The following is a 22,246-nucleotide window of genomic DNA, read 5'->3' on the forward strand; positions in this document are numbered from 1 at the left end:
AAAATTAATATCTACTAATTAACAACCTAAATAAAAAAACTAATACATATAGGAAGAAGAAGAAAAAAGAAGAGAAGAAAGAATAGAGGAGAAGACTTCCTCTTCTTCCTCTCCTCTTCTTCTCCCTCTTCTTCTCCCTCTTCTTCCCCTTCTTCCCTCGACCCCCTAAACTAGTTCTCAACCCTCATGTCGAAGTTATCGGGGAGGGTTATATCGACCCCCCCCTCCTGTCGAAGTTAACGGGGAGGGGGTATATCGACAATGACATGCATACATGGAAAAAAATGCTATCCATCTATACATACATAGCCACATACATATATACATGGAAATAATGCTATGAAAAAAATTATGAACAAAAAAAATAATACACATAAACAAAAAAATACATATATGAACAAAAAATGCTCTGAACAAAAAAAATAATACACATATATGAACATCTATACATACATATAGCCACATACATATATACATTATATATACATACAAAAAATGAAAAAAATGATAAACAAGTGGCGGCGGCTCACAGCAGCGAGGTTGACTGGCGAGGGCGACGGCGGGGGCGGCGAGGGCGTCGGTGAGGGCGGCGGCGAGGGCGTCGGCGAGGGCGGTGGATGGCTCGGGGAGGAGGGCGGCGAGGGCGGCACGGGCTCTGGGAGGAGGGCTCGGGGACGACGGCGAGATCGGGGACGGCGCGGGCTTGGGGACGATGGCGAGCTCGAGGGGCGGCGTGAGCTCGGGGAGGAGGGCTCGGGGACGACGGCGAGCTCCGGGGCGGCGCGGGCTCGAGGGCGGCGCGGGCTCGGGGGCGGCGCGGGCTCGAGGAGCGGGCGGCGGCGACGACGAGGAGCGGGCGGTGACGGCGACGGCGACCTCGGGGCGGCGACGGCGAGCACGGACAGCCTGGCAGCGTCGTCGGGGCGGGATCGAAGAAACTGAACCAAAATTTTCACAAGTGTGGCTTATATAGACGGAGCATTGGTCACGGTTCGTGGCACAAACCGTGACCAATGCCCCCCTTTAGTCCCGATTGGTGCCACCAACCGACACCAAAGGCCTCTTTTCAGCGGCGGCCTTTGGTCTTGGTTGGTGGCACCAACTGGGACTAAAGGGGGGCATTGGTCACGGTTTGTGCCACGAACGGTGACCAATGCCCCCCTTTAGTCCCGGTTGGTGCCACCAACCGGGACCAAAGGCCTTGTGCGGCTGCTGCGTCGAAAGTTTAGTCCCACCTCGCTAGTTGAGAGGGGCGCGCAGTAGTTTATAAGCCCCACTGCCGCACCCCTCTCGAGCTCCTCTCCATTGCAGGCTTACGGGCCTAATTGTCACTGCTATGCCTGTGGGCCTACTGGGCCTTCTGCGGGCCTGAATCCTGGCCCTTGGATGGGTTTCTAGTCGTATTCAGGCCGTGGGGGCCCAGTAGGTGGCATTTTTTTTGTTTTTTTGTTGCTTTATTTATTTTCTTTTGTTTTTTGCTTTATTTTTTAATTCTTTATGCTTTTAGTTTTAGAAAAATTATAAACTTTTTGTTAATGCCATTAGTTTTCAAATTTGAAAACACTTTTTTTGTTTTTTTGTCTTCTTTGTTGCTTTATTTATTTTATTTTGTTTCTACTTACAACAAAATACTTATTGTTGCTATTTTTTTCCAGTTTTTTGTTTTGTTTTCTGCATTATTTATTTTCTTTTGTTTTTTGCTTTATTTTTTTATTCTTTTTGCTTTTAGTTTTAGAAAAATTATAAACTTTCTGTTAGTGCCATTAGTTTTCAAATTTGAAAACACTTTTTTAGTTTTTTTGTTTTCTTTGTTGCTTTATTTATTTTATTTAGTGATTAACTTTACTATAAAAATAGTTTTTTCCTGTTTTTTTGATTTGTTTTTTGCATTGTTTATTTTCTTTTGTTTTTTGCTTTAATTTTTAATTCTATTTGCTTTTAGGTTAGCAAAATTATAAACTTTCTGTTAGTGCCATTAGTTTTAGAAAAATTATAAACTTTCTGTTAGTGCCATTAGTTTTCAAATTTGAATAGTTAAAATTTGAATTATTTGAAAACTGTTTGAATCACAAGTTTGTGAGTAACTTACTAAAAAATGAGAATAGATGCGCTTATAGAGAAAATTCAACCTAAATTCCTAGTAAATTTCTATGAATTTCAGAGAAATTCACTATGAATTTAGGTTAAATATTTCTCTATTAGGGCATCTATTTTCACTTTGAGAGGAGCTCAACAAGGCAGAGAGCGAAGGGCTTATAAACCGGTGTGAGCCCCCTTCGGTTGGCGAGGTGGGACTAAACTCTGCCTGCAACGAGGACCAACCCTTTAGTCCCGGTTTGTGGCACAAACCGGGACTAATGGTCATGGGCCAGGGGCGAGGAGCAAAATTATAAACTTTCTGTTAGTGCCATTAGTTTTAGAAAGTTGAAAGTTGAAAGTTGGCATGGGCCAGGGACTAATGGTCATGGTATTATGAGGGCCGAACCATAAGACATGAAAGCATTTCAAATGAACTCTGAAAAAGTTGAAAGTTGGCATGGTATCATAATTTCACCCACATAGCATGTGCATGTACAAAACGGACAATGGTAGCATGTCGTGTGTTACAAAGTTGGCATGGTATCATCATAATAGTTGCGGGAGAAAGTCTTCACTTTTTCTTCGCTTGTGTCATTTGCTTATTGCGCCGTCACCATGGATAATCTTCATTGTTTATCAGGATGCTTGGGTCAGCCTTGACTTTGAAGGGAGGAATTTCATGAAACTTCTCATAATCTTCAGACATGTCTGTCTTGCCGTCCACTCCCAGGATGTCCATTTTTCCTTAAAGAACTATGTGGCGCTTTGGCTCATCGTATGATGTATTCGCTTCCTTATTTTTTCTTTTTCTCGGTTTGGTAGACATGTCCTTCACATAGATAACCTGTGCCACATCATTGGCTAGGATGAACGGTTCGTCAGTGTACCCAAGATTTTTCAGATCCACTGTTGTCATTCCGTACTGTGGGTCTACCTGTACCCCGCCGCCTAACAGATTGACCCATTTGCACTTAAACAAAGGGACCTTAAAATCAGGTCCGTAGTCAAGTTCCCATATGTCCACTATGTAACCATAATATGTGTCCTTTCCGCTCTTGGTTGCTGCATCAAAGTGGACACCGCTGTTTTGGTTGGTGCTCTTTTGATCTTGGGTGATCGTGTAAAATGTATTCCCATTTATCTCGTATCCTTTGTAAGTCAATACAGTCAAAGATGGTCCCCTGGACAACAAGTACAACTCATCACAAATAGTGTTGTCACCTCTGAGACGTGTTTCCAACCAACTGCTGAAAGTCCTGATGTGTTCACATGTAATCCAGTCGTCGCACTGCTCCGGGTGTTTGGAGCACAGACTGTTCTTGTGTTCATCGACATACGGGGTCACCAAGGTAGAGTTCTGTAGAACTGTGTAGTTTGCTTGAGACCAAGAATATCCGTCCCTGCATATTATTGAGTCTCTTCCAAGAGTGCCTTTTCCAGTCAGTCTCCCCTCATACCACGATTTAGGGAGACCTATCTTCTTAAGGCCAGGAATGAAGTCAACACAAAACCCGATAACATCCTCTGTTTGATGGCCCATGGAGATGCTTCCTTCTGGCCTAGCGCGGTTACGGACATATTTCTTTAGGACTCCCATGAACCTCTCAAAGGGGAACATATTGTGTAGAAATACGGGCCCCATGATGACGATCTCGTCGACTAGATGAACTAGGACGTGCGTCATGATATTGAAGAAGGATGGTGGGAACACCAGCTCGAAACTGACAAGACATTGCGCCACATCACTCCTTAGCCTTGGTACGATTTCTGGATCGATCACCTTCTGAGGGATTGCATTGAGGAATGCACATAGCTTCACAATGGCTAATCGGACGTTTTCCGGTAGAAGCCCCCTCAATGCAACCGGAAGCAGTTGCGTCATAATCACGTGGCAGTCATGAGACTTTAGGTTCTGAAACTTTTTCTCTGGCATATTTATTATTCCCTTTATATTCGACGAGAAGCCAGTCGTGACCTTCATACTGAGCAGGCATTCAAAGAAGATTTCTTTCTCTTCTTTCATAAGAGCGTAGCTGGCAGGACCTTTATACTGCTTCGGAGGCATGCCTTCTTTTTCGTGCAAACGTTGCAGGTCCTCCCGTGCCTCAGGTGTATCTTTTGTCTTCCCATACACGCCCAAGAAGCCTAGCAGGTTCACACAAAGGTTCTTCGTCACGTGCATCACGTCGATTGAGGAGCGAACCTCTAGGTCTTTCCAGTAGGGTAGGTCCCAAAATATAGATTTCTTCTCCCACATGGGTGCGTGTCCCTCAGCGTCATTCGGAACAGCTAGTCCACCAGGACCCTTTCCAAAGATTACGTAGTGTAAATCATTGACCATAGCAAGCACGTGATCACCAGTGCGCATGGCGGGCTTCTTCCGGTGATCTGCCTCGCCTTTGAAATGCTTGCCTTTCTTTCGACATTGATGGTTGGTCGGAAGAAATCGACGATGGCCCAGGTACACATTCTTCCTGCATTTGTCCAGGTATATACTTTCAGTGTCATCTAAACAGTGCGTGCATGCATGGTATCCTTTGTTTGTCTGTCCTGAAAGGTTACTGAGAGCGGGCCAATCGTTGATGGTCACGAACAGCAACGTCTTAAGGTTAAATTCCTCCTGTCTGTGCTCATCTCACGTACGTACACCGTTTCCATTCCACAGCTGTAAAAGTTCTTCAACTAATGTCCTTAGGTACACATCAATTTCGTTGCCGGGTTGCTTAGGGCCTTGGATGAGAACTGGCATCATAATGAACTTCCGCTTCATGCACATCCAAGGAGGAAGGTTATACATACATAGAGTCACGGGCCAGGTGCTGTGATTGCTGCTCTGCTCCCCGAAAGGATTAATGCCATCCGCGCTTAAAGCAAACCATACATTCCTTGGGTCCTTTGCAAACTCATCCCAGTACTTTCTCTCGATTTTTCTCCACTGCGACCCGTCAGCGGGTGCTCTCAACTTCCCATCTTTCTTTCGGTTCTCACTGTGCCATCGCATCAACTTGGCATGCTCTTCGTTTCTGAACAGACGTTTCAACCGTGGTATTATAGGAGCATACCACATCACCTTCGCAGGAACCCTCTTCCTGGGGGGCTCGCCGTCAACATCACCAGGGTCATCTCATCTGATCTTATACCGCAATGCACCGCATACCGGGCATGCATTCAGATCCTTGTATGCACCGCGGTAGAGGATGCAGTCATTAGGGCATGCATGTATCTTCTCCACCACCAATCCTAGAGGGCATACGACCTTCTTTGCTGCGTATGTACTATCGGGCAATTCGTTATCCTTTGGAAGCTTCTTCTTCAATATTTTTAGTAGCTTCTCAAATCCTTTGTCAGCCACAACATTCTCTGCCTTCCACTGCAGCAATTCCAGTATGGTACCGAGCTTTGTGTTGCCATCTTCGCAATTGGGGTATAACCCTTTTTGTGATCCTCTAACATGCGATCGAACTTCAGCTTCTCCTTTTGACTTTCGCATTCCGTCCTTGCATCGACAATGACCCGGCAGAGATCATCATCATCGGGCACATCGTCTGGTTCCTCTTGATCTTCAGCAGCTTCACCCGTTGCAGCATCATTGGGTACATCGTCTGGTTCCTCTTGATCTTCACCAGCTCCCCCCGTTGCAGCATCACCGTATTCAGGGGGCACATAGTTGTCATCGTACTCTTCTTCTTTGCCGTCTTCCATCATAACCCCTATTTCTCTGTGCCTTGTCCAAACATTATAGTGTGGCATGAAACCCTTGTAAAGCAGGTGGGAGTGAAGGATTTTCCGGTTAGAGTAAGACCTCGTATTCCCACATTCAGTGCATGGACAACACATAAAACCATTCTGCTTGTTTGCCTCAGCCGCATCGAGAAACTCATGCACGCCCTTAATGTACTCGCGGGTGTGTCTGTCATCGTACATCCATTGCCGGTTCATCTGCGTGCATTATATATAATTAAGTGTCCAAATTAATAGAAGTTCATCATCACATTAAAACCAAAGTGCATACATAGTTCTCATCTAACAACATATAACTCTCCAGAGCATCTAATTAATTAAACCATACATTGAAACTATGTAAAACATTTCAATGCGAAAACAAATGCAATCATAATCGCAACCAAGGTAACAATTGATCCAACGGCATAATGATACCAAGCCTCGGTATGAATGGCATATTTTCTAATCTTTCTAATCTTCAAGCGCATTGCATCCATCTTGATCTTGTGATCATCGACGACATCCGCAACATGCAACTCCAATATCATCTTATCCTCCTCAATTTTTTTTATTTTTTCCTTCAACAAATTGTTTTCTTTTTCAACTAAATTTAACCTCTCGACAATAGGGTCGGTTGGCATTTCCGATTCACATACATCCTATATAAATAAAATCTATGTCACGTTGGTCGGCATAATTTTCATAAACAATAAATGAACCAATAGTTATAAAGATAATATATATACCACATCCGAATCATAGACAGGACGAGGGCCGACGGGGGCGGATACCAAAACCATCGCACTATATAAGATGCAATAATAAAAGTAAGAAAATAATACAAGTATCTATGTAAACATACAAGTAAGAATATTTTTCCTTTCAGAAAGAAGATAAAACAAGAGGCTCACCACGGTGGTGCCGACGATGAGCTCGGCGCGGGTGATCGACGGCGGTGAAGACGGGGACGGGGCGTGACGGACCGCTAAACCTAGACAAATATTATGGAAAATGGAGCTTGGAGGTCGAGCTTGGAGAGGAGAAAGCTTAAGTAGTGTGGCTCGGGCATTCCATCGAACACCTTGTGTGCATAGGAGGTGAGCTAGAGCACCACCAAGCCCTCTCCCCCTCGGCCAGAGAAAAACAGAGCACTGGGGTGCTCTGCTCGCGAGCGAGGGGTATATATAGGCACCTCATTGGTCCCGGTTGGTGACATGAGCCGGGACTAAAGGGGAGCCTTTGGTCCCGGTTCAAGCCACCAACCGGGACCAATGGTGGTGGGCCAGGAGCGAGGCCCATTGGTCCCGGTTCGTCCCACCAACCGGGACCAAAAGGTCCATATGAACCGGGACCAATGGCCCACGTGGCCCGGCCGGCCCCCTGGGCTCACGAACCGGGACCAATGCCCACATTGGTCCCGGTTCTGGACTGAACCGGGACTAATGGGCTGACCCGGCCTGGCCCAAAGCCCTGTTTTCTACTAGTGTTCCCTATTTGACACTAGTCCTAAATTTTATTCCCTATACGGCACTTCCGTCCATTTTGAGCCTAAATGACACCTGAAAAGACGATTTTGCCCCTCATGCGGTATGTGTGTGCATGCGCGTGTGTGCTGTTGCGTGTGTGGGTGCACGCGCACATGTGTGCTGCTGCTGCATGTGTGTGTGCATGTGTGCTGCTGTGTGTGTGTTTGCTACTGTGTATGTACGTGCGCGCGTGTGTGTGCTGTTGCGTGTGTGGGTGCACGCGCACATGTGTGCTGCTGCTGCATGTCTGTGTGCATGTGTGCTGCTGCGTGTGTGTTTGCTACTGCGTATGTACGTGCGCGCGTGTGTGTGCTGTTGCGTGTGTGGGTGCACGCGCACATGTGTGCTGCTGCTGCATGTCTGTGTGCATGTGTGCTGCTGCGTGTGTGTTTGCTACTGCGTATGTACGTGCGCGCGTGTGTGTGCTATTGCGTGTGTGGGTGCACGTGCACATGTGTGCTGCTGCTGCATGTGTGCTGCTGCGTGTGTGTTTGCTACTGTGTATGTACGTGCGCGCGTGTGTGTGCTGTTGCGTGCCTATGTGCTGCCTGCGTATGTGCTGCTGCTGCGTCTGTGTGTATGTGTGTGTTGCTGCGTGTGTGTGCGCGTGCATGTGTGTTGCTGCGTGTGTGAGTGTGTGTGTGTGCACGTGCGCGTGCGTGTTGTTGCGTGTGTGCGCGCGTGTGTGTGTTGTGCATGTGTATGTGCTGCTGCGTGTGTGCTCCTGCCCTCGCACTGATGCTGCGTGTGTATGCTATTGCCCCCCACACACATATCACATGAGGGGCAAAAGAGTCTTTTCAGGTGTCATTTAGGCTCAAAATGGACGGAAATGTCATATAGGGAGTAAAATTTAGTACTTATGTCAAATAGGAAAGGAAAACTTTTTCAGTGCCAAATAAGGAAGCAGATTTTAAGATAGTGTCAAATAAGAAATTTTCTCTATATCCGTCGCATAATCCTCCATCACCCAGACACCCATATATGTCAAGCGGCAATCATGACTACTGAGGCTGGTCATAATGGGGAGGAACTTAGGAGTAACATCACACACTCCAATACAACTTTGCTTATGTGGCACATATTTAATGAAGAGAGAGGTGCTTGTGGTAACTAGCTAAGTTACCGGAACATCACACACTCCAAGAAACAATGAGTCTATAACCTAATAAATACATCGTTGCATGACACTATATAAATGTTTCTATCCACTATGGAGATAGTAACATAGTCTAGGAAAGTATGTAAGTTGCTAGCTTATGTTCTTGCTCATTGTGACCAGCCTGAGAACAAGCTTTCCCTCCGAGTCAAACAACGTATCCAAATTGTGCATCCAAATTGTGCGCATTCGTCAGATACCGCATCAACCGGAACGACTCGGTGGCTGTGTCGAAACCAACAATCTTGACACGACACGTGGGCAGAGCCAGGGCTTCCAGTGGAGGTTGCCACGGTGGTGGACCGGTGCATTATATCCATCGGGCGCGTCGAGTACCGCCTGTTGTAGCGAAGGCGATGACGCATTCCTGGAATCATTGCCTCCAACTGTGAGGACATAGAGCATGGTATCATTCCTGCCGCAGCCGGCTGAGGACCAGAGCACCCGGTATTCCCTAGTTGCATCGTGCCGGTAGAGGCCGAGTATGGTGTTGCTTGGCCGGTACTCAGGCTGTCGCATGGGAGCAATCCGGCGGGTGGCCGGGTTGCATATGTGGTACCTCGACCCTAGATGGCACTGGTAGACCACGACGAAGCCATGGCCGGCGGCGTGGAGATTGACCAACGGGAGCTTGGGCCAGAGCCGTTGGCAGGCCATGCTGTCCACGGCGCCACGGAAGACGCCGAGGCGGCGCCCTTCTCCCGACGATGGGCAGCGACGGCTGAGGCGGTGGTGGTCGAGCATGAACTCGGGCGTGAAGGTGGCGCTGCGCCATGACGAGCGGACGGCGCGGCAGCGGCCGACGTCCTTGGGCGGCAGCAGCACGAGTATCTTGTCCACGAGCATCTCCTCGGGCAGGTCGTCCAGCTCGGTCTCTCTCCCCTCCTGCGTCATCGCCGGCGCTCCGGCCGGCGGGTCAGCGGAAACAAACGAATCCTCATTCCCATCATCGAATGCTCGCCGCTCGTTCCAGATCGCGCGGCCTAGCGCAGCGCACGGTCCTGCGTGCGCCGCTGCCATCTTTGCTTCGCCGCTAAGCACGCGTGGGTCAGCCGGCCACGTGGAGACCCCAGAGAGCGCCAGCAGAGCATATTCCCGAGCCCACGTGGCGCGTCCAGATGCTGCTACCGGGACAGCGCATCATAGGTACCGGCGACTATGTAGTGTAGTGTACACGCACGCTTCTTCCTTTGTCATAGTAACAGCACAGGCAGAAGAAGCTAGCTAGCGATACGCCGGCTGTAAGGATGGAGGGGGACAGAAGGAAGGAGGGCGAGACGCCGCCGCCGGCGGTGAGAGGCGCGGCGTCGTTGGGCGTGTCCGTGCAGGAGTGGGTGCAGCACATGAAGGCCAGCGTGGTGGGCGTGTGGCGGAAGGCGACGGCGAGGAGCGAGCAGGAGGCGGCGGAGGCGGACCTGCGCGCGGCCAAGGAGCAGGTGGAGGCCACCGACGAGGCCGAGGCCAAGAAGAAGCACCTCGCCGGCTGATGGAGGTCGCCACGGCGCAGACTGCAGAGTGCAGAGTAACCCACTTTGTAGTAGAGTGGAAGTGTAGTTTGTTTACCTCTGATAGACTAGTTTTACATGTGTGTATCTGAAACTGCAGCATGTATGTACTGATGATCTAGACCAATCTCGACAGGCGTTCTACTGTATGTTATGCACCTTCAAAAATTCTGCTGTCTAGCCGAGTACATTCTGACGAAACACAAGCCAGTAGGGCAGATATCAGGGCAGATTATTTCATAAAGTACCTTGGCTGATAGCATCATCCTTTCGATCTTCGCGAATCCCTCATCCATGCTTCCGCTACCTTGGTTTCTCTTTGGTGAGATAATGACGGAAACTGAAGATAATTGCTACAGGATCATCTGGCATTTTCTTAACCAATCACCAGACCGAGTATCTGTTCTTGATGAAAGCAGTTTGGGAATCACAGACAACTTAACCAATCACCAGACTGGGTATGTTTGCTAATACTTTTGTAATAATCTTGTAGCACACATTTAGCAGACAAAATGGTCTGAATTTCTGAATGACATTTGTATCTGGAACCTTAGGAATCAGGGCAATAATGCCATGATTCAATCTCTCAAGGCCCAAGTTGTCAGAATGGAAAGCATTGATAAGATTCAGCAGGTTGAACTTGATCTTTCAAAATTCTTGAAAAAAATCAATTGGAAGAACATCAGGGAAAACTGCATTATTATGCTTCATTCCAAAGATAGCCACAAAAATGTCCATAGACAATTTCTTAGTCAGCATCTTCCTGCCACCCTCATTGAACTGAGAACACTGAATACATCAAGTTTAATGGAGTTGATCTCAGCGGGGCCAAACATTTTTTTGTAAAGTTATGTTTCAATAAGATCAGTCTCTTACTTTAACTCAACCTCGTCAGCAAAAGGAGAGGAAATGTAGTTCTTCGTCTTACTTCCACTGGCTTTCAGATGAAAAATGACTTGTATTACCATCACCATCTTTAAAATCTTTTTCTGTAGATATACATGTTATGGCGTCAGTGATGGGTTTGTCTTTGGATGCCGGGACGGCGGCCCCGGTCGGTGGGCTACCTGCTTGGCTCTGGAGCGAGCTCCATTGTGACGGTGGTTCCTTCAGCACTTGACCATGAGGGTGGCGAGTGGAGTAGCGGCAGGAGCTCTAACCTTCTCTCTTCCAGTAGAAATGGCGATGCCCTGGTTTGAACGAGCCGGTCTTTGTCGCAGTGGTGACCTAGGTGTCTCATGGTGGAGCTGGTGAGTTCCCGAGCGAAAGCTTCACGCTTTGACACTAGCGTCGGCGATGCCCCGCGGGTGCCACTGTCGTTATGAGGATGTTGTCATAGATCTCTTCCCCGTGCCAGGTCTCCGGGAGAAACTCCATGTCTATGGACTCGGCAGTGGGACGCTTGACGCCGTCACCCTCATGGAGGCGTTGTCATAGAGCTCAAGGGTCGTCCATCGGGACACGACAATGTATTTATAATCACAATGTATTTATAATCGATCTATATATTTCATATTATAATTTGACATTTGCTTTGTTTTTATTGAAAAGGATAATATATATTAACATCAAGGAGATACCAATTACACCCAGTTTCTGCACCAATAAGAAGTCACCAAAACATCCAGAATAAACACAAACCAAAAAGAAAACAAAAAAGAAAGAAAAAAATGGCCTCGGCAAAGTGATCAACTCTTCTCAGCAGCATCAGCACACAACCACCACCAAAGACATCACCCAAAAAATATAAAAGGCCTCGAAAAGCGACACCTTAAGAAGGAAACAGTGCACAAGCGCCGTCGTCATCTGATCCAAGATCATAGGTCTTCACCCTAGAGAAAGACCGAGCTCTCAAAACAATACTTTCAACAAGGCAATTGCGAGGCACAACAAATTAAGGCCAGAACTTAGGTTCTCACCCTGAAAGTCATGACTCGGCACCCAAGGAGCACCATCAAAAATGAAATCCTCCTGTGTTGCTGCCCCCACTTAACACTGCTGCTACTGAAAGTTATCAAACATCTGGCTGACTCCATCGCCTTCAAGGCCCACTCCGCCTTATTGATCCTCCGATCTTAGCCATCAAGAGTTTCTCCGCCACTGCTTGTGCCATGGAAATCAAGATGCAGACATGTCCCATGGTGTCAACAAACAACAGAGCTTCGCATCGCACCCTCCTAGAGCCATGTAGGCTGGTATAGACGCGCACGACTGGATACTATCCGATCCAGATATCCTTGGGCAAGATCTTCGACAGTAGTTCCGGAACACGTCGATGGCCAGATCGAGGAGGACCAATCATGCAGATCGTTGACGTGATGCGATGAGAGCACAAGGACCGCCACCACACCGCTGCCTAAACCACGGCGATGCCATCGCCGCCACGACGGAGGACCGACCCTCGCTATCCACAGCCCGCGACTCCAAGCGCCAGATCTGACGGAACCGGCACCAGCCGCCCCTCCATCACGCTGCGCAGGTCCGCCCCACCATCTTCGCCACGCAGCCACCGCCGTGTCCATCCAACGCCACGCCCAAGGCCCGGTTGTTCGAGATGTCGCCGCAACGCCCTGCGGGAGCATCACGCTCCCTGCCCGCTCACCACGTCCCGCACCCGTAGCCTCCCCGTCCACTCGCCACGTTCTCCCGCTGACTCCAGCTAGGCTTCGCCCGGTGATGCCCTTTGTCGACGACGAGGGGAGGGGGGGGGGGGCAGGAAGGAGGTACGGGCGGCGGCGGCTAGGGTTTCGCCCAGCCGCCCGTGGGAGCGACTTGGGAAATCTGTTTCCAGTACATACGTCTCTCACGGCGAGTTGGGCGAATTCGATGCGTTGTCTGTTACGAATAGGAAAGGAGGGTCTTCTCACAATCTTATGTCTTTTGATCGTGTACTTTGGTTTATTGTGTTTTATCTACATAAAACGGGACGAGCACCTGTTAAAAAGAGAGCAACTCTACCACAAAACAAGTCAACCCATTCGTGAAGATAGGAAGAAATATATTTTTATTGCTTATGGCTTGGTCTTTTTTTCGTGGCCTTTGTCCTTGTTTTCCAAAAGAAAAGCAAACAACAAGTTATTCTTCTCTCTCTTGGTCAAGAGTCAAACCCCTCTTCCCTCATGGTCTTCTCCGTCGCGGCATAAAAAATGGCCAAGAAGTGCCGGAAGCGCCGGCCCAGCTCCTCTTCCTCACTTCATCTCGACCCCGTCAGGCGGCTGCAATGGCGGAAGAGGGGAACAGCGCGGGAGGGTGCGGCGTCCGGGTGTGCGTCACCGGTGGAGCCGGGTTCATCGGCTCCTGGCTCGTCAGGAAGCTGCTCCAGGCAGGGTACACCGTCCACGCCACCCTGCGGAGCGTCGGTACGCGCGCTCCATTAATTAGCTCTGCCATAGCGTTGGTGATGTGATTTCTAGCTGCGATTCGTCGACTCTGGCGCCGCCGGGCTGATCCGATCTGGTTGTTGTGGCAGGGGACGAGGGGAAAGCGGGGCTGCTGCGGCGGCTCGTCCCCGGCGCCGCGCCGCCGGAGCGGCTGGTGCTGTTCGAGGCCGACCTCTACGACGCCGCCAGCTTCGCGCCGGCCATCGCCGGCTGCCAGTTCGTCTTCCTCGTCGCCACGCCCTTCGCGCACGAGGCCGCCGCCTCCAAGGTCAGTCAGTCAAACTGAAACTGAAACTGAAACTCAAACTCACATCCCGCGATTCGATCTGCTATTTGTGGCCGTAGGCTTGTAGCGCGGATAGATTCGATTGATCTGCAGTATCCATTCATTATCCGGTGACTGATCACCAGCTGAATCATCCGGGATTTGAGGTTAATTCTTGAATTGTTGTGCCTGTTTCGTGAGCACATGGCTGTGGACAAATACAGTTTCAGAATTCAGAATCCAACTAGTCGATGTTGATCGGGTCACTTTGGCTGGCAGTACAAGACTTCAGGGGAAGCCGCCACAGAAGCGGTGCGCGTCATCCTCCGGCTATGCGCGGAATCTAAGACGGTGAAGCGCGTCATCCAGCATCGGTGTCGGCCGCTTCGCCGCTCACAAAGTCCTCCACCGCCGCCTCTGCGGTGTACAGGGATTTCATCTCTGAATCTTGTTGGACTGATCTGGACGTCGATTACCCTCTTCGTAACGCGCACTTCGATGTAAGTAGTAGTGATCTTGTCCTTCAAACTAGCATGGATTCATGATCTGTACATCAGATGCAAAATGCCAATCTTAGCACCTACAGAAGAACAAATTCATACCAACATCTGATGGTGACAGTGTTGGGTGCTCATCTGTAGAAGTACATAGAGTCAAAGATCCTGTCAGAGAAGGAGCTCCTCAGCTACAGCGATGGCGAGAGCCCGGCGTTCGAGGTGGTCACACTTCCCTTGGGCCTTGTCGCGGGGGACACAATCCTCGGCCACCTCCCGGAAACAATTGAGAGTGCTGTGGCACCGGTGACCAAGCAAGAGCCCTACTTCATGCTACCGAGGATTGCACAGAGGCTGTTGGGCTCAGTGTCACTAGTGCACGTCGACGATGCCTGCGCCGCGCTTGTCTTCTGCATGGAGCAGCCATCCATGGCTGGCCGGTTCCTCTGCTCCGCCGCCTACCCGACAATCCATGACATCCTGGACCACTACGGCAGCAAGTACCCCCATCTGGACCTCCTTAGAGAGTAAGCCCTGAATTCTTCCCCTGCAAACTATCAAGAATTATGAATTCGTTCGTATTGTACATGCCCTTCTATGATTTAATATGACGTTTTTTTACACTGCCAAGCACCTTATACAAAGTTACAGAGGGAGTACATTTTTTGTCGATCTCTCGATCCATTGATTCATCGTGAACTTCTCCTGAAATTCGATGACATCAGTGATGATGTGTTGTGTTGCTGCAATCGACTGACTAGCTGAATTGGTGCCAGGGCTGATGAGGTAGCGAGGGTGCAACCTGAGAGCAACAAGCTTGGGGAGCTGGGCTTCAGGTACAAGTATGGGGTGGACGAGATTCTAGACGAAAGCATCGAGTGTGCTGTGAGGCTGGGCTCCCTGGATGCATCCAAGCTTATCGTGCAGCAGGAGTGATGAACTCAATGGTGTGCAGGGCAAGTGACCATAGTATCCTCCTTAATTGTTCAGCATTTTACAGTAACACATGTACCAAAAGAAGAAAAACGATACATAAATAACAGAGAGGCTTTTTTTTACTGGCAGCTTAAGGTTAGTTTGCTCTTTGATTTTTGCTCTGGAAATAGGTGCACATTCATATCATCGCTGAAATCTTTGCATTTTTCATGTAATCTAATGCACGAGTTAAACACATAAAGGAAATTTCTTTATCATGCCAAAGAACTATGAACCAGCACATTTACAATACTTATCTTCAAATTGTTTCTACCCGAAAAATGGAAAGCCCTGGGTATAAAAAATCCCTGTTTAAATAATCGTTCGATTAACCAGTTAACTTGTCGATTAATCCATACTCGTAGCGTCATTGAGTAGCCAATAAACTGATAAATCGTCCGATTAACTGATTAATTGGCCGATTAATTTGATGACTAGCCTAAAAATAACAGGAAACAGAGGCCCATGCAATACTCCCAAGACGATACCAAAGTACCAAGGTCCTTTCTTCAGTCATAGGGAGTAGTACTGAAGTAACAAGCATACACAAAACTATGTTAATTAATAACAGGTATTACTTTAGGAGTTACGACCTTTGGAGGAGGAGATCTAAAATAACATTTCTACAACTAAAAATGCAATGGGTAACTTTTTAAGGAAATGATGGACTGCATTCCTGTCAGACAAAAGAATTCCTTCACTCGAAGAACATGACCAAGACTTAACAGCGCCATCCGTAGTAGTAATAGTAGCATAATAGACACATAGTCCATAGATCAGAACATTGTCACTCGAAGGAACACTACAGAAGTCATTATAATAGCATGCTAGATAGATACTCCATATAGTTTAGAACATTAGCATGATATGATTCCAGACATCTGATGGGCGGCAGAGGTTGAGGCACGTTGCGGGCAGCTTGGGCTACGGCCGGTCGCCTCTGAAGTGGCCAGTGGTGGTGGCGACGTGGTAGTAGTGGTGTTCTTATGAAGTTATGATGGTGGCTGGGCCGGTTGCCTCTCGGTGGGCTCAGGCGTGGGGTGCTCTCCTCCCATGGGTATGTTATGATGCGAGTAAACCTGAGAATAGTTTGACATCCAAACTAAACCCAGCCCAAATCATATGACTACACCTCCAGCAACCAAACCAAACTAAACCAAAATAATTAATCTAGCATCCAAACCAAACCAAACTACATGCGTTTTCCACCCAGACCAATCCAAACCATATGCCATTTATGGATTTAACCCATAGTTTCAATCCATGGACAAGGAATAAGAGTAGCAACCCAGTTTTACTAGGAAAAGGATAGCTTGCCCTTTCAGGACGAGCTGAAAGCACGTGTAAAACTTACATTTTATCTGAATCTCTATTTGGTTTAATCTCTCACAAGAAGATCAGTTGCCGATTGTAAAAAATACGATGGAGAACAATAACGGAGGCAGTATTTGATTTGGCCTCTGAACAAGAAGAAAAATTGACTACGGCAATTTCCTTCCTGCCATCTTACTCAAGCCTTTCGTCTTGACTTTATCGATCGTTGGTGCTGCTATTTCTCACCGTTCCTTCAAATGAAGAATCATCGATCATGTAGTTGGAGCTTCAGACCCAACACACAATTAAAGATTAGAGATTCAACGAGATAGTGATATGACAAATTATGGAGCTTTCTTGCTAACAACAAGAGAACAACTGGTACGGACATGAATCGATTAGAGATCCTCTGAGGGATGGGAAGGTCGCGACCAAGCTCCAGTCGGGCGGCTGGCGGCGGCGAAAGATCCCGCTTGGCGGCGGCGGGTGGCGGGCGGTGGAGGCACTCCTGGCTAGGTCAGGCTGCGTTGTCGATTTGGTCCTCGATCCGGTTTCAGACTATGGATCGAAACGGTCTGAGACTAGTTTGGTTCCTGTCCAGACTGGGCCAACCCAGTCCAACAATAGTTAAAGCCCAGGCCAAATTAAATTGATTTAGGGACTTGTATAGCCCATTTCGTCCAATCCAAAAGCCGCCCAATACAAAAACTGACTGAAACTCTGGTTTCAGTCCAAACCGTTCCCAGCCTTAGATGCGAGTATATTGGTTTAAGCGGCGACCCTCGGCGATGGGTCGGCGGTGGCAGACCGCGTCGTTAGGAGCGGAAGGAGGTGACTGCGATTGAGAGACTCGGAGGCGACGGCTGCCACGGGGACATCTGAGGTGCCGGATGTCACAGCCCTCCCCCGCCCCCACGGTCTGGATCTAGACGACCAAATCTGATGGTGCCATGCATGTCCCTCCCAGTAGAGTTGGCCTGGCCGCTGGTGGATGGGTTAACACAGCCCCCCTGGTCGGGGCTTGTGTCTCCTCGTGCATGCTCTAGGTCACCACCAACCATGTCGACGTGGACATTCTTGGGTTGGTTGGGGTGACGTTTGCATGTTATGGCGGTGGTGATGAGTTCGTCTTTGCTGGGAAGGTGGCTCCGTTTGGTGGCCTACCCAGTTGGCTCTCTAGTGGACTCTATCGTGGCGGTGGTGGCTTCAACTCTTAGTCGTGAGGGCGGCAAATGGAGTACTGGCTTCAACTCTTGCCTGCTCTCTTCTAGCGGAAGTGGCGGCGCCCATATCTGGTTTGGACGGGCCAGTCTTCGTCGCGGTGGTGACCTAGGTGTCTAATGGTGGTGCTGGCGAGTTCCCGAGCAAAAGCTTCGCGCTTTGACACAGGCAACGACGCCGGCCGCTGGCGCCGCTGTCCTCTTGAGAACTTTGTTGCGAATATCTTCCATGCTAGGGCTCCGACTGAAAATCCATGTCACCCTCTTGGAGGAATTGTGTGGAGCTGAAGCGCCGTCCATCGGGCTGCGGCAATGTATTAGTCATTCTATGCTTCATACTGTATCTTTACTCTCCAGATTTGCTTTGTAACAGTGTCTCCTCACTACCTTGTATTAACGGGAGGAAAGCCTCTTTCAAAAGAGAACAACTCAACGTCTCAACCGTACCTAGCCATAAGTCGGGGGGCCAGGCCTAATAAAGCCCGTAGAAAAAAAACCTAGGCCCGTGCCGGCCAGGCCGTCGGGCCTAGATTTCACGCTTAAACCTCGCCAATCGGATGAAAAGCTCGTCAGGCCTTGGGCCTCTTCCCTAAAATGCAAATATGCCAAGCCCAAGCCTGGCCTTCAGGCTCAAAACTTAGGCCTAGCCCAGCCCGGGGCAAGACCGGGCCAAGATCGGGTCGGGTCGGCCAGGCCGGGTTTTCCATGGCCAGGTATAGTCTGAATCACAAAACCAGTCAACTCCTTCATGTGAGGAAAGAGGAAAATATACTTTTTTTATTCCTTATATATTACGGCTTGGCCCTATTTTTCCAGGCCTTTCACCATTTTCTCCTTGTTTTTCCAAAAGAAAAGCGAACACCAAGTTCTTCTCTCTCGCGGTCAACAGTCAACCGCCTTGCCCCTCACGGTCTTCTCTCTCGCGGTATAAAAATGGCCAAGAACCGCCTGAAGCGGCAGCCCAGCTCCTCCTCCTCACTTCACAGCAGCTTATCCCCACCCGGTCAGCCAGGCGGCAGCAATGGCGGAAGAAGGGAAGAGCACGGGCGGGCGCGGCGTCTGTGTGTGCGTCACCGGCGGCTCCGGGTTCATCGGCTCCTGGCTCGTCAGGAAGCTGCTCCAGGCAGGCTACACCGTCCACGCCACCCTGCGGAGCATCGGTACGCGCGTTCCATTAATTAACTCGCCGTAGGTGATGAAGTTTGTAGCCGCGTGTCTGATTCGCCGGCTGATCCGATCTGGTTGGTGTGGTTGGTTGCAGGGGATGAGGGGAAAGTGGGGCTGCTGCGGCGGCTCGTCCCCGGCGGCGCGCCGGCCGAGCGGCTGGTGCTGTTCGAGGCCGACCTCTACGACGCCGACAGCTTTGCGCCGGCCATCGCCGGCTGCCAGTTCGTCTTCCTCGTCGCCAACCCCTCCTCGCACGAGGCCGCCGCCTCCAAGGTCAGTCAAACTGAAACTGAAACTGAAAATTCCGGCACTTCGATCTGTCATCCGTGTTTGTAGCGTAGAAAGATTCGATTGATGTCCGGTATCAGTTCTTGATCCGGTCGCTGATCGCAAACTGAATCGCATGGAATTTGTGAGATCAATTTGGGGGAAAAGCATAGGGCTGTGCACAAATACAGTTTCAGAGTTCATACTGTTAACTTCTTCAGAGTCCACCAGTCGATGCTGATGAGTCATTTCGCTACTTTCTGCTGGCAGTACAAGACTTCGGCGGAAGCCGCGGCGGATGGGGTGTGCGTCATCCTCCGGCTATGCGCGCAATCTAAGACGGTGAAGCGCGTCATCCACACCGCATCGGTGACGGCTGCTTCGCCGCTGACAAAGTCCTCCAGCGCCGCGACCGCGGTGTACAGCGATTTCATCTCTGAATCTTGTTGGACTCTGCTGGATGTCGATTACCCTCTCCGGAGCGTGCATTTCGATGTAAGTGGTAGTGTTCTTCTTGCCCTTCAAACTGAAGCATGGATTCATGATCTGTAGTTCTGTACATTAGGTGCAAAATGATAATCTTAGTGGCAACATCATCATAGTGACAGTGTTGGGTGCTCATCTGCAGAAGTACATAGAGTCCAAGGTCCTGTCAGAGAAGGAGCTCCTCAGCTACAACGACGGCGAGAGCCCGGCGTTCGAGGTGGTCACCCTGTCGCTGGGCCTCGTCGGGGGCGACACGGTGCTCAGCCACCTCCCAGAGACGGTGGAGAGCATGGTGGCCCCGGTAACCAAGCAAGATCCCTACTTCATGCTGCCGAGGATCCTGCAGAGGCTGCTGGGCTCGGTGCCGCTGGTGCACGTTGACGACGTCTGCGCTGCGCTCATCTTCTGCATGGAGCAGCCCTCCATCTCCGGCCGGTTCCTCTGTGCCGCCGCCTACCCGACGACCCTCGACATCCTAGACCACTACAGCAGCAAGTACCCCCACCTTGAACTCCTGAGAGAGTAAGCACTGAATTCTTCCTCTGCAACAGAGAATCATTATGCATTCCATTGGTTCATCGTTGAATTTCTCATGAAATTTGGTGATATCGCGCTGCTGCAATCGGCTGACTGGCTGAATTGGTGCATGGCAGGACTGATGAAGTAGCCAGGGTGCACCCCGAGAGGAGCAAGCTTGGGGAGCTGGGCTTCAGGTACAAGTACGGGGTGGAGGAGATACTAGACGAAAGCATCGACTGTGCTGTGAGGCTGGGCTCCCTGGATGCATCCAAGCTCATCGTCCAGCAGGAGTGATGAACTCAATGGTGTGCAGGGCAAGTGATCATAGCATGCTCTTTACTTGTTCATTATTTTACAGTACCACATGTACTACTAAAAGAAGAAAAACAATATATAAATAACAGAGATGCTTTTCTATTTACTGGCAACTTAAGGTTAGCTTGTTCTTTGATTTTTGCTCTGGAAATCTGTACACATTCATATCATCGCTGAGATCTTTGGATTTTCCATGTAATTTAATACATGAGTTAAACAGATAAAGGCACACATCTTTATCATGGCAAAGAACTATGAAACTACACAATTACCAATGCTCATCTTCAACTTGTCTCTACTCGAAAAACGGGAGGTCTGGACACGAAAAACAACAGGAAACAGAGGACCAAAGTAGCAAGGTTCTTTCTTCAGGCACAGGGAGCAGTGAAGTAACAAACATACACAAAACTGTGTTAATTAATAACAGGTATACTATTGTAGGAGTTATGGCCGAATTGCACACTGAGCAACTCGGGACTGTCGGCTGTACGACGATGGGCACTTGAGAAGATTGAAATGATGGCCTGGGAATCATGGATCTGCAGCGTTTCGGTAGGGCACTCCGCCTCGGATGGGCCTGGTCTGAGACTTCGAGTGGATGGACAGAAGTAGACCTTGGGTTGGCTGTGGCACGCCGTGTGACAGCACTGAACTGACCTATCTCTCTTCAATGCCTCCGCTGTGATCAGCACCGGATATGGAGCGACTTAGAGGTCTTGGCACTCCAGATGGCTTAATGAAAATGCTCCGCCCGATATAGCTCCTGATCTTTTCCCGCTTGCTCGCAAGAAGAATATCTCTGCCGCATCTGCCATCGTCCAGGGGACTTGGATGGATGTCTGTGCCATCTGTGCCATCGTCCAGACTCCGGTGCTCTGCAGCTTCATCAGTTCATTGGCTTGTGGCTCCTTCTCCGTGATGTCCAACTTACTGTCGAGCCCAACAAGGTCTCTTGGCGTTGGACTCCCAGCCTGCAATGCAGCGCTAGTTCTGCCTACCTCCAGCAACACACAGGATGCTATGCAACTACAAAGTTTCAGAAACTGTGGAAAGGTAGAGTCGAGCCTAAATGCCGTTTCTTCATGTGTCTATTATGCTTTGGGATAGAATCCTCGCCAACGACAACCTACAAAAAAGTGGTTGGCCAAACAATGGGGAGGTTAACTTTTGCGATCGAGAGGAAGAAACCCTAGGTCACCTGATCCTGCAATGCACCTTTGCCTGTCAGGTATGGCTCCTGATCACGGACTGCCTGGCTCTGCCGGCGCCCCTCCTGCAGAATGACTGCAGAATGCAGATGCTCCCTGGCATCTTGGTGGAATGATGTCGCCTCCCTGCTCCCCAAATACCACACTTCAGTGGCAATCTATGGTTGTTGGCACATCTGGAAAGAGCGGAATAGGCGTGTTTTCGACGACTCCTGCTGCACTGCCGAGCAGGTTCTCGGCATGATCAAGGCTGTTATGGTAGCGGCTCATTCCTGCATCACATGCGATACCTTTGGCGAAAATGAGCCGGAGCCAGAACCGGATTAGATTTGGCAGTCTCAGTTTTTCCCTTTGGCATTTGGGAGCCACAATCCCATCTCTGTAACTGAACTTCATTGCTTCTCTTTCTGAAATGCATCGGCAGTACACCTGAGCACCAGATATGAAACTAATAGCCTATGGAGGAAGATCCAGAATAACATTTCGACAACAAAAAATGCAATGTGTATCTTTACGGAAGTGCATTCCTGTCAGACCACGATTGAACAACAGCGATCCGTAGTACTAATACTAGCATAACAGGCAGATACTCACTGTTCAGAACATTAGCAAATTGAAAGTAAATTTGGGCAACAGGAGGGAAC

At 49.3% G+C, this 22,246-nt stretch overlaps 1 protein-coding gene and 1 pseudogene across 1 annotated transcript; both read left to right on the plus strand.

Annotated features, from left to right (window-relative positions):
• Positions 1–9,692: 9,692 nt before the first annotated feature.
• Positions 9,693–10,198, plus strand: LOC125524267. The gene has a single exon (XM_048689346.1). The coding sequence runs from the start codon at positions 9,735–9,737 to the stop codon at positions 9,972–9,974; it is 240 nt and encodes a 79-aa protein (XP_048545303.1). The 5' UTR covers positions 9,693–9,734; the 3' UTR covers positions 9,975–10,198.
• A 2,937-nt stretch (positions 10,199–13,135) lies between these two features.
• LOC125519372 lies at positions 13,136–20,500 on the plus strand (annotated as a pseudogene).
• The last annotated feature ends 1,746 nt before the right edge of the window (positions 20,501–22,246 follow it).

Source organism: Triticum urartu, chromosome 7, assembly GCF_003073215.2.
Source record: "Triticum urartu cultivar G1812 chromosome 7, Tu2.1, whole genome shotgun sequence".
Taxonomy (NCBI): domain Eukaryota; kingdom Viridiplantae; phylum Streptophyta; class Magnoliopsida; order Poales; family Poaceae; genus Triticum; species Triticum urartu.